We start from the raw sequence: 13419 nt of genomic DNA, 5'->3' as shown, positions 1-13419 counted from the left end.
TGATCAAAGTGTGGCAGAAGATTTAAAAAAAATAATAATAATTATATAAAGAATAAATGAAAGCAATGGGGAGGGTAGAGGGAAGCAAGCGTCAGCAGGGGATTTAAAAACATCCAATATTGTGATGAGGAGGCAAAGGAAGTGCTCCACCAGCATTTCCTCCATGGCTATTTAGTGTACTATGGCCAGCATAGATGTGCCTCTAATCTAAAATGTTCCCTATGGGATTCACATGATCTGTGATACAATTATTTACCCCTTCACTATCATCATTAGATTGATGAGAGGACAATAATTCATGTTATTGTCATTCACTAATAGACATATTATCATCTCACACGTCAAAACTGAAAAGGGCAACCTTCAGCCAAATCTGAGTCAAAAAAAAAAAAAAGTGGAAATAGTACTACTTGTGGTATACAGGCTCTTCTCGTGATACTCAAAAGAATCACAGCACAGGTACATTACAGAATATTTTAAAATGATTTGTCTTTAACTAATAAGGTACAATTTTACTGAATCTTTAATTTTGTCCCCCTATATTTGAAGTGGGAATTTGCCATTTTTCCCAAAAAATTACTGTCATATGAAAAGGAGAGAAAATGGAATCCGTGGCTTCAATTTGCGCTTCTAATTTGGCACAAGAAATGTTGGCCAATTCAAACACAACCAACAATGTTTCGGGAGGTTTTCAATGGGATCTCAACACCTGACTTAAGGTAATTGTCTTAAATTGATATCAAGCCAAACTGTAAAGAAGAAGAAAAGATGATGTGTGAGTCTATCACCCACCATTCCCTTGCATTTGTTAGCTATTTGAATTGAGGTAAAGTAAATGTAACCTGACAAGATCTTGCATATCAAATTCCTTTTAGTAAATGATAAACCCTGAAAGTGCAGCATTCAACCTGGATAAAATTACAGTGAATCGCCATGTCAGATATACTTCCTGGCAATACACTCTCTGTTTTGATTTTCAGGATTAGGAGTACGACAGTACTGAATGTCAGTCTTGATCATGATGGTGGTACAGTACTTAGAAAGCCAAGTATTTTTTTTACTTCTTACTTGTAAAAAGGTTTGAGAACCACTGGCCTACCAAAAAGATGCAATACTGCACATTTCTCATTGTTGCCATAACTTACATTAAAAATATATCCTAAGGAAGTGGAAATCAAAGAACCTCATCCACTTGGCTCTCAAGAAAAACCAGAGCATGAAAATCAGAAACATTTGTTTACAGCTCCAATTTATATGTGAATTTTCTCTATTGTCATTACTCGTTATGATTGTATCGATTGTATCGTTACATCAAACTCAACATTATTCTGGACAACATGCACATAGTCACAAGTGTACACATAATACATTATCCACACACACACGTGCGTGTGTGTGCACACCCACACACATAGGCACACATCTTCTCCTAGAAATAAGACAAACGGCTCAAATGATTCAATTGCAAATATCTGTTGTTTACCATTGTGAGGTTATTACAAATCTTGCAATGAGTTTTCACACTACATTTTGTCCTACACTATACAATTTTATGTTCCTGTCTTGTTACCCTTGTTTCTACTCAACTGTTGTCTCTAATATTGTTTAAAAACATTTTTACACAGTGAAAAAAAATACACTGTTGTTGGGGATAAAAGGTTAGCCCAAGATGCCAGAGAGCCTTGAAAGGTTTTGCGTGTTTGCGCCATGTTGCTGGCGTATTCTCAAAGTGGGCCGGCAGCAAGCGAGACAGGTGTCAAAACATTGCTTTGCACTCACAGTGCGACTCATGTGACTTTTACAAGCCTCACCTTCCTTCCTTGCCTCCAAAACAAACATGGGTTATAAAATATAAAAACGGAGCTTGCAACAAGCAAAATCTTCCTTTAGAGAGACTCCTGTCATGCAAATGTTAACATTCAGACTAACAACTACTTGTCTTGTAAGTACAGTACATTTAAGTCAATTAAAATTACACTACAGTCTTTTTTTGAATAAAATATTCAGTTCTGACATAAGTATTTTAAAATGTTGTAGGTTATAAATGCTTCTGCTGCGGTGTTTCCTCTACATTCATTCAGTAGTGGCAACCCACTGCTCCCAAATCATTATCGCTGCTGAGTGATGTATCGTTTGGTGTTTAGAGGCCCGGCAGGGCAAAAAAGAACAACAGTCATAGATGTAACGCCGGATCTACAGTATAAGCCTTTGATGGAATCTCCCTTTCCACATTTCCACAGGTTCCAGGCGACGTTGGCTTTTATAAGCCCTCCAGGTTGCCCAGGGGTCACTAAAGATGTTTGTTCGTCCGCATTCTCAAAATGTGCTTGGGCTTATTAATTATTATTATTATTATTATTATTATTATTATTATTATTATTATTATTATTATTATTATTATCCATCTATTCATCCATCCCACAGAACTCGCCAGATTATCTTGCTCAACTATGACGAGCTCTACAGCACTCATCCCTGCCTGTCCACACGTGTTCTGACCTAGCCTGTCTCTGACCTCCCGCCTTCCTGCCGTCCACTCCACTCAACACGTGTACCGACCTAGTCTGTCTCTGATCACCTGCCACTCCTATCTGCCAGTGTACCGACCCCGCCTGTTCCCGACCTTCCACCTACTTGCCATCCTTGCTTGCCTGATCGTGCACCAACCTAGCCTGTTATGGCCCACCCGTCTGCTCGCTGGTCACGCAAGTCTGTCCATGCATCGACACGCCTTGCCTCCGAACATCCACCACTGCTGCAGCCATCCTGCTAGTCAGCAATTCCGAGGCAATCAATAAAGACAACTTGACAGCTTACTTACTTGTGCGCTTGGGTACTCTCTTCAAATGTGATATAAAGTCCAAAATTTGAATGAAGCGATGTAGAGAAATGAACCTAACTATTATCTTTTTGCATTCAAATGATGTAAACTTAAAAATAAAATGAATTTAGTGCCTTGATATGACTTTTAGGCCATTTCGTAAAAGCCTCAATCTCCGTTTGAAGCACTTCAAGTCTCAAGAAAAACATGGGAGGAAAAAAATCTATCCATCCATTATCTTGACCACTTATCCTCACAAGGGTCACAGGTGTGCTGGTGTACCCTGAAGGGGTTGGCAGTCAATCACTGGGCACAAAAAGAAAAACAACCAATCACACTCGCAAACACATCTAAGGAAAATTCAAAATATCCAGTTTACCAACAATGCATGTGTTTGGAGTGCACTAACAAACCAGGCTACCAGGAGAGAAAGCACGCAGGCATGGGAAGAACATGCAATATAGAAAAAGGAAGACCGTAGCCGGAAGCAAACCGACAGCCTCGAAACTGTGAGGCAAACATGCTAACCATTCTTGCACCGTGCCACCAAAAAAAATCAAATGATCTATCACAAAAATATAATTTTACATCACTGATAACAGCCCACCGATTGAGGACAAACCTCACCTGTTCACCTGTTTTACTGACAGACTGCCACTCTTTTTGGGGATCAAGAGCTTAACAGACACTCAGTAAAACTCCAATATTTGAACTCAAATTAAAGAGATGACACAAACATTACAATTTTAATCTAAAGTCAGGTATCATTTACAGTACAGTTGGTACACACCCATGTTCCTAGGTCACCCTCGAAACATTACAAGACTTTCCACAAACCAGCGGTAGCTCCTCGATACTCGATCCTGGCACTTTGATGTGTGTTTAAGACAACTGAGATACAAGCTTCTGGGTTGTGAGAGCGAGGAAAGTTGTAATCAAGTAATGATTCCTGAATACAACTTCAAAATGCAAAGCAATGTTGGTGACAATCACTTTGATTGGCTCCTAGCCAGGAAATGCAAATCAGCACGTTAGCTATACGTCACGGAAATGAAAAAAACAAAGTAATTATCTCATTGATTAAGCTCAGCAAAACTTTGCTTTTTATTTGGACTTGGTTGTTGTATATGTGACAGGTGACTTGTGCTCAGGTGTCTTTTTGAACCATGACTGCGCCTGGTGTGGAGAACAATATATTTTCAGTTCAGGGCAGCATGAGGATAAACAATGTGCATTGCTGCAAGAGCACATAGTGAGTTTTCCTTTTATGGCAGCAAGAAGGACCACATAAGGAAGTGGAGACAGAAGTCCTTGAAAACACTCAGGAGTGATGGACTGACCAATACAACTTTGATCAACTTCATAAAAAGACACACAAGTTCTACACAGAAACATAAAATGTCTGCATAATCACATTTCATATATGACAGCATTTATTGAAGTTGTTTTCTGCTTACTTGAAAATAATATAAAACTGAAAAACCTGGCCTTGCATTACCAGAGCGCTTGATTAAATATACTGTGTATATATATATATATATATATATATATATATATATATATATATATATATATATATATATATATATATATATATATATATATATATATATATATATATACACATGGTGGCACACTAGAATGTCCGCCTCACAGTTCAGGTACCCGAGTACTGGATGGCAGGTGTAGTATTGGACATATTAAATTGCCCTTAGGTGGGACTGAGTGCGTAAATGGTTGTTCCTCTCTGTGTGACCTGCAATTGGCTAGCAAGCAGTTCCCCCACTTATTGCCCGAAGCCAGCTGGTATAGGCACCAGCAAGCCTGTGACCCTTGTGATGATATGCAGCTCTCGAAAATGGATGGATGGATGATTGAAAACGATTGTTATTGAATGCGGATGTTTTCAGTTCAGGATGTTTGTTTTTTTTTTTTTTTAATATATGCATAAATATATTCTGTTATTATGACTAACTGACATATTTAATGCTCAAACTATGTCATATGAAATGATTCAAATATATTTTATTTATATATGTATACATAGAACATACTTAGTTTTGCTATTAGCTAAATTATGCTATTATTGACCATAAAGGGGGCTATGTGGGTGTGTTTTTTTAAGCAATTAAAAATATAAAATATATTCATAAGTGCCTTTGTTATGACACCTCAAAAACAGCCATTTTTGTCCAAACATGGTGATGTGTCATGTGGAGTGATAAATTGCCCTCGTCAAAAACTGGGCATGCATAAACATATTCTGTTGCTATGACTTAATGACATATCCAACGCTCGAACTATGTCATATGAAAGTTTTAAAAAAAAAAAATGCTATATATATATATATATATATATATATATATATATATATATATATATATATATATATATATATATATATATACAGTGGTACCTCGGTACTCGACCATAATCCGTTCTGAGGTGGTGGTCGAGCACCGATTTGTTCGAACACCGAAAGCAATTTTCCCATAAGAAATAATGGAAAGTATGTGTGCACAAGTAAATGTGCACAAGCAGTACATGATAAAGATAAAGATAAATAAAGCATTATAAACCATTTTGTATAATTTACTTACGTTTTGGAGAGTGGTTGATGGCATACAGGAATGGATGTGGAGAGGACGGGAGGGAGTTACTCCTTCCATGATGACGCTAGCTAACGGCGACGCGAGGTACACCGCGTTCATATTTTGCTATAATTTCCTTCTTCGGTTCAATAGTGGTCCTCATTGTTTTCCTCTTTGCCTTCCCCTTATCACTGTCTTTCTTTGGACCCATTATTAAGGGCTAGAGCAACACGAAAAAGTTTAAATCCGGGAAGAAATACTCGAACAAACGTCTTACTCCGCTGGCGGTCTGAGTTGAACTGGCGCTTACCCGCTGGCCGAGAAGGGCCGAGGAGCGCGTTCGGGTCGGCTCGGCTTGGCTCGGCTAGGCTCGGCTAGTCGAGAACCGAAAATCTGATCGAGGTCCGATGCATTACCTACTTGATTTTTTTGGTCGAGCACCGATTTGGTCGAGTATAGAGGCGTTCGAGGACCGAGGTACCACTGTATATATATATATATGGGTGTGTGTGTGTGTGTGTGTGTGTGTGTGCGTGTGTGTGTACAACATCGTTAGTTTTTCTTTTAGCAAAATTCTATTATTGTCCAGAAAAGGGAAATCCGTCATTAGATTTTTTTTAAACTTGATATGTATGAAGAGGTCTAGCGACAATGAATGTTTTGAGTGGTTGAAAGTAAAAATATATCCATAAATGGTTGTGCTATGACACTTCAAAAGCAGTGACAATTTTTGGAAGAAAAATAGAATGTGTACAGTGGGCCCCCGTGTTACGACCGTAATCTGTTCAGCGGCTAGGCTCATAACTCAAAATCACCGTATGACGGGTAATCCAAACCTATGTTAATTATTGAATGCATGCAACGCGTGCAAAAACCTTAGGTAAAAACATCACGACTTTATACACATATTAAAAATTAGTAACATAATCTACTGTACAGTTAAATTAAATAACATAAATATACAAAGGAAAAATGACATTTATCTTTGGGGTGACGTGACTTGAGCTGGTGGTGGGTGGAGGCAAAGGGGAGCAGAGACGAACCCACAGATTTTTTTTTTTCTAAAACAAGAACTTTTTTCAAACGAGAACTTTTTTTAAACAAGGACTTTTTTTGTTTAAACGAGAACTTTTTTAAATGAGAACTTATTTTTAAATGAACTTTTTTTGAACGAGAATATATCACCGGCAATTTCCTTCTCTTTAATCCATAATAGAAGAAGCCTCTCCATTTTGTTGTTGACCGAGGTTCGTCCCCAGGCAAGGAAAGTCATGCCCTTGACTTGCTTGTTTTAATGGTTTCCTTGTTCTTGAGAATTGTACCGATTGTCGAGCGGTTACGGCCATACTCACTAGCAAGGTTAACTATGCGTGCGCCTCCTTCGTGTTGTTTTATTATCTCCTGCTTCGTTTCTATTGTCATCATCCTCTTACTTCTTCCTTTACCGCCACTTGCAATTTTAGAAGCCATGTCTAACAGATAAAAGTTTGCAAAGTCTTCACAACACACGGACCAGCTTGTGCCATCAAGCAAGGTGAGGGAGTTCGGCCAATAGCATATCGGCATTTCTGTGATTGGCGTGACGCCGGCCAATAGCATATCGGCATCTCCGTGACTGCCTTAATCGACCAATAGCATATCGGCATTTACGCGACATGCGATAAAAGTTGTTTTTGTTGATGCAGCAAAGCAAAAAAATAGTGCGGACACACTGACCGGCATGTTGGATGGTTCGTAAGACGAAAGGTTTTTCCATAAGAGGGGGACAAAAAAACGCTGTAGTCCACGTCGTAAGATGAAAATGACGTATGACAGGGGGTTCGTAACCGGGGGCCCACTGTACTATGTTTTTCACAAGCCCCCAAGGGTTAAGTAATACCTCTTCACACACTGCATTTACACAAATGCTTTTTGTGTTCTATTTGTTACATTGATGTCAATGAGAAAAAAAACCCTTAAGATTAAGGTACAGAAACGGTTTATTTCTTTTTTTTAAGCAAGTCTCTAGTCTTCAAAAAGAACTGATGTAATAGCTTAACTAGTACAAGACACGGTTTCTTGTCAATACTTTTCTCATTTTTACTGTGGAGAATGATGTGTGGGGCACATTAAATAAACTCAACTCATTTGTGTTTGGCAAAAATGCCGTATTCAGGTCTTGACTTGATTCTTGAATCTTGACTCACAGTTTAGTGGTCTTAAATACTGAACAGGTTTGACATTTATGACGATAGCCACCATAACCATTTTCCCAGGAGGTCAAGGATGGCAAACGCACACCACCTGAAAATCACTAAGGATGACGTTACCGACGCATCCAAAAATTGGGACTTTGCTGATTTTGACCAGAAGGGAAACATCAGGCTCAAAAGTGACAAGACAAAATACAACACATGTACAAATGTACCTGACACGTGACACTTTTCTTTGTAGATTGTGATTCAATTTTCAAGTTCTTTCATTTCTCAGTGACTAGCAAGCATGCATATTGATGACAATGCAGACATATACAGATGCTATCTATGAAAGCGTACAGTTTGGTGCTGATCCAAATTGAATTGCTCGATTTTGGCAGAGCTCTGCACTCGACCTAGTACTCCAGAAACTGTGTTACGCTAGTACTTTGTTGTTTGCTGCCGAAAGCTGCCACAGTCAGTGAGCCTTGAGTCTGTCTGATGGCAGATTTGACAAAACTTGCATAGTAGAAAAGCACATTCTTCAAATGGGCATGCACAAATGCGTCCTGAGATAACCTTTGTTGTGATTTGGTGCTTTAAAAATAAATTCCCACAGATGGGCTTCCCTGGAGGTAAAACCTCAGTGTCTGGCTCAGATTTGTTTTGATCTGCTCGGCACTAGACAAATGGCTGGAGGTGGGGTGGGAGGAAGAAGTGGATGATGAGCAGGAAGAAGACTGCTATGCACGAATGACCATGGCCAGATATCAGGTACATGTTACATGTCACACATCTGGTTTATGTGAATGACAAGATGTTGAATTTGTGCTAACAAATGTTTACATTATGCATGGTCAGAGATGTATGCAAATTGATGCAAAGGCATGAATAGATCTATAAATATGCATGATAATAAATTGAGAGCTGTTTTATGTAAATTGTAACCAAGATGTTCATTTACATCATGTGCTTTGTAAAATGTTTTAAAAAAAATACAGACATACAAGGTAACAAACATGATCGTATAAATGGATAAAAGCTTCCTTTTTGCACATTGTGTACTGATTTACGTACATTCGGTGACTGCTGAGTTCATTTTTGAGCATGATTTATAGTGGCCATAAAGGGTCAGAGCATTTTTAATTTATAAATTAACTCCTGGGTTTCCAGGGACTTTTCACTAACCTGGCCTTATTATCACAAAACTGGCTGACTTTGAAAGGGTTATAACATTGTCAAACATAAATATATTTTTACTTTTAACCCCTCAAAATATTCAGTGGCATCAGCCCTATCCACACACATGTATATTTACACACACACACACACACACACACATATGTATATATATATATATATATATATATATATATATATATATATATATATATATATATATATATATATATATATATATATATGTATATATATATATATATATATATATATTTTTTTTTTTTTTTGTGTGTGTGTGTGTGTGTGTTCCCATAGTGAGAAAAGAATATGTTAACAGCTATTCAATGCTGCAAATTTCACACTTAATGAGCTTAATAGGCTAAATTTGACATCTGCAGGGTGTACCACTCAACCTTCCGTTTGTAAGCATTTATATTTAAGAGGGATGGTAGGATGGCCTCCTAATAGGATTTTTCGTATGCTTTTCCTTTGATATCCCACATCAAAAACATCTAAAATCCTGGGTTGGGGCAAAATTTCCCCCAGAGGTTAATAATAGATGAAACAAACTGTGTACTCACTGTAGTCCATACATAAACTTGACCAAATTAAAATGAAAATCATGGAAATATATTGAATTTAAAGGTGAAAATGCCCAAAAAACAAAGTACCGGTATCCGTTGATGTTATACTTCTTGAAAAGGGGTTTAGTCATTTACATTGAGTATTATAAAGTATTACGTTGAGTATTATAAGTATTATTTCAAATTTGACATGTCTAGCCCATTTATGAAGATATACAACACTCTAATGTTTTGAGTATGGCTGTAGAAGGTCAACAAAAAGTGGCTTTGCATTATACGTTCATACCTAAAAATGGCATAATATGCAGTATTTTTCCATTTTTTTGTATGACGGCTGGTTCAATAATGGGCGGGATTTGCATGTTGCCACATTTAAAGCGACTGTATATTTTCATTAATGAGCTGAATAAGGCAGTCGAGTTTAATGAAGCAAAGTGCGCAACATCAACTACAAACATCTTTGCATGTAGAACGGTGTACCTATATACTAAAAATTGGGCATAATTTAATCGTTTCCCCTTTCCCCTCTTCAAAGTTGACTACTAAATGCTTCGGAAAATTAAGAGTAACAATTAGCCTGAGTTGTAGAGGGAGTTGGTTACAGTCATGTTTTGTCTTCAAAAGATCAGAAAATGTACAGGCCAGCAATGGTTAATAGTAAACCTGTTCAGATAAGACAAACTCCTCTGTTTGTGGTCAACAAGCAAACAAATTCCATAACCGTGACATGGAACAGTACGATAGACAGTCCAGACCTGAAGCTGTCGTCGGGCTTGTGTTTAGTGTTCGTAAATGCATCTTCCAAGTCATTCACCAGTATAAAAATGTTTGCAACCGCAAAGCACTGTAGTTATAAGCCAACAATGAGCCTCACTTGTATTTCTTCTGCTTCTACTACTCTGGATGCTCCATGGTTATTTGCGGGAGATAGAGAACAAGGGCTTGACTAAATGCTGCTCCTCCTCTCACTTCTGTTGGCAGGAGATGCCTCATGCAAGACCCAAAGCAATATTTTTACTTTAGATATCATTTTACACAAGCACAACATCCGCTAGAAGTTGAGTCTTTCGGGAAACAACTGAGGATATGTTCTCTAAAAAACTGCAAATAAATAAATATACTACTATGCTGGGGTTCCGTGTACGTATTATGTGTTCCTCCAACACAGTGTGATCATTTCCATTAAAAAAAAATGGTTGTGGCTTTTAGGAGACTTGTACCGACTTTCAAACCTACTCAATGAGATGAGGCAATACTAGTTTTTGTTTTGTTTTGTTTTTTCCAGATGATAAAAGAATATATGCTTATGAATAATGTCATTGTTTGGTGACGTTGTATGGATGAATCATACGTATGTGTTCAAATATCAATATCAAGAGACACTTTTCTATTTACTGTATATCTTGCATTTTTGACTGTAATTGCTGTAATAATTAGTGGCTAAGAACTATATAATGATGAATTCCGTGGATGAATGTGGTGTTAAACTATTAGATGTTGTATACTTACATTTTGGTGGGAAACAAAGTGTCTTCAGAAGCTTCATTAGGTATATTTACTGAAATTGTTCCAATTTGGTAGAGTTATTATTTACATCACAACTTATGCCATTCTATGGAGTGGTGCAGTGAGTGTTTGCACATTTCCCCAAGGCAAGTGATGTCATTGTTTTAATTTCCTTTATTCTTTTATCTGTTTAAAGGAACCCATGGGGTCAGTTTCTTATGATATTTTGTTAGAAGAAAGGGATTCCTGGGTTCTCCAGGGTTAATGTTTGGCAGTTAAACTAAACTTGGAAACCTGAGTGACGACATGGCAAAAAAACAGAAACACTTGTCTGTGTTACTACGACAAGATACCACTCTATTAGAATAACCTGGAGCCAATTAAGAAAAGTGCAGTAGCTGCAAATGGCCCTCAAGACTGACTTTGGACATCCTATATTAAGTCAAGTGTGTGCACCGGCACGTACGCACCTGCCGTTGAGCAAGGCCAGTAACTCGCCGGCGTGGTACAGATCGTTGCGCGTCACCCGACTGAAACGGAAGGCGTTCAGGTTGCAGAAGGTGACCGCTGGGAACTCCATGAGCGGCGCGGCCACTTCGTCCAGCTTGGTGATGTGCGGGTACTGGAAGTACAAGTGCACGCGGTCCACGCATACCAGAGCCAGCACGCCCACGGAGCCCAAGAAAAAGAGGATCCACAGGCTGCGCTTGACGCACATGCGCTCGTACGTGAACATGTGCGAGATGCCGTGCAGCGTGGAGCGGCTGGCGAACACCTCGATGGGAGCCGGTCTCGCATAGTCCAGGTCCTCGGAGTCCGCTTTGTGATCCATGCTCGACTGAAGCCCGAAGGAAATAAAGCGAGAAAAGCTTTCTTGAAGGGTGACTGGCTTGTGAACGGGAGTCTTAAATGATGACTGACTGGAAGTCGGCAAGTTCACGCCCTGATCGAAACCCCCGGTTCCACGCTCGAGGAGTTAAGTGCCGATCCTTAAGCTGGGCTCACGCATCAGTGATAAACGAAGGCGGTGCAGCGCGCACTTCGGCAAGTTCCCTCGCCAGAGCAAAAGAGAAAGAGGCGGTGTCGTCTCGTAACGATGCTCAACAGTAATCCTGACACGTCCGGAGGTTTTAATAATGGATTTTGGAGGATTATATATGCTTTTTTTTCTTTTTTTTTTTTTTAAAGGAAACCCCAGCTTGGTTCATGAAACAGCTGCATCATTACGAGCTGTCACACCATCAGTTTGGGCTCGGCTTGCTTTCTGGCATCCTTCACGTTACCCCCCTCGCCGCCTTCCACAATGCAGCTAATCAGACCGCTTTGAATGCAAAAAATCCCGGAGTAGGATGAGGAGGAGTGTGTGCACCTGGCAGGCTGCGGCTGGCTTGAAAAAAGAATGACAGCTGGACGGAAACAGTCCGCTTCTTCCTTGGCCACCTCCGAGCCTGCTGTGACGACGTGGTCCGATCAATGGAAAGTGGCGGTGGGAAGAAGACAGACTACAAGGGGACTCTACTTCCACTAGGTGACGACGTCAAATGCCGTGTCATCACAGACTAGTCACAAACCAGCAAAACCTACCATCAATACAACTCCGTCCTGAATGACATGCCTTTTAAACCTGAACGCGATAACAGCTCTGTCAGAGGGAACAATGTGAGTTAGCGTTTTTTTTCTTCAGTTCAGTGGTTCTCAAAGTGGGGTCTGCGGACCCCCGGGGGTCCTTGGCCTGACTCCAAGGGTCCGTGAAATAACTTTGGTTATTAATGAATAATATGTAGAATATATGTTTGTGTTAATTTCATGTTCTTTTATATCAAGATGTGAAATTATTCATTACTCTTAAATAAAGCAATCAATTCACCCGGTTTAACACATTCAATGCGAGGGATGTATTTTCACATTTTTATTATCTTTTTAAGAGTCCAGACATTCAATCCCATATACCTAAGTATCGATTTGAAACTTAACTTTCAGGAAATTGTCTTTAATGTACTTGAGTATCAGGAATTCAGGACAATTCAGGAAATTGTCTTTAATGTACTTGAGTATCGATTGTCTGGACTGTTAAAAATATGAAATCATGTTCCTAGCATTTAATGAATTATTATATTTTTAAAAATGTAATAATTTTTAAATTGATTAAAATGTGTTTTGTGTTTATAATTGCTAGCTAACGAGGCGAAAAAGTCAACAAAGCTAAAACAGTATTTCATTTAACAATGCTGTTTTTGACCAAAAATTTGAAAATTTACCTGGTTTGTTATAAGGAGGTGTTCAAATTGCATTTTTTATTTTGTAAACTTCAGTACAGCTGAAAAGTAACAAATATACGCGTCAAATTAAATCTGTCAGTGAATAAAAATCTGTTTGGCTTAAATGATTTTTTGTTTTGTTTTCAAAAAAAAATTTGTAGTGGGGGTCCTTACAAAATTTGCTTTCAATAAGGGGTCTCTGACTGCAAAACGTTTGAGAACCCGTTTCAATGTATACGTAAAGTATGGTGGCCCTTCAGTGTAAATCACATAAACAAACATCAAAGCAAGAAAAAAAACCTGACA

General features: G+C 38.7%; 1 protein-coding gene across 2 annotated transcripts in view; it reads right to left on the bottom strand.

The window, feature by feature from the left end:
- Positions 1-12447, bottom strand: part of asic1b (acid sensing ion channel subunit 1b) — a 257762-nt gene extending 245315 nt beyond the window's left edge. Inside the window, exon 1 of one of the 2 annotated variants that reach the window (XM_088423596.1) lies at positions 11326-12447. In XM_088423596.1, the coding sequence (XP_088279722.1) occupies positions 11326-11687 (362 nt within the window). In that variant the 5' untranslated portion in view covers positions 11688-12447. The remainder of the gene's footprint in view (positions 1-11325) is intronic. The other variant, XM_088423595.1, reaches the window with a different exon arrangement.
- Between the last annotated feature and the right edge of the window lie 972 nt (positions 12448-13419).

Source organism: Hippichthys cyanospilos, chromosome 9, assembly GCF_059441005.1.
Source record: "Hippichthys cyanospilos isolate Australia breed blue-spotted pipefish chromosome 9, RoL_Hcya_1.0, whole genome shotgun sequence".
NCBI lineage: Eukaryota > Metazoa > Chordata > Actinopteri > Syngnathiformes > Syngnathidae > Hippichthys > Hippichthys cyanospilos.
The sequence above is the reverse complement of the archived record's forward strand: the minus strand, read 5'-3'. Positions and strand labels throughout refer to the sequence as shown.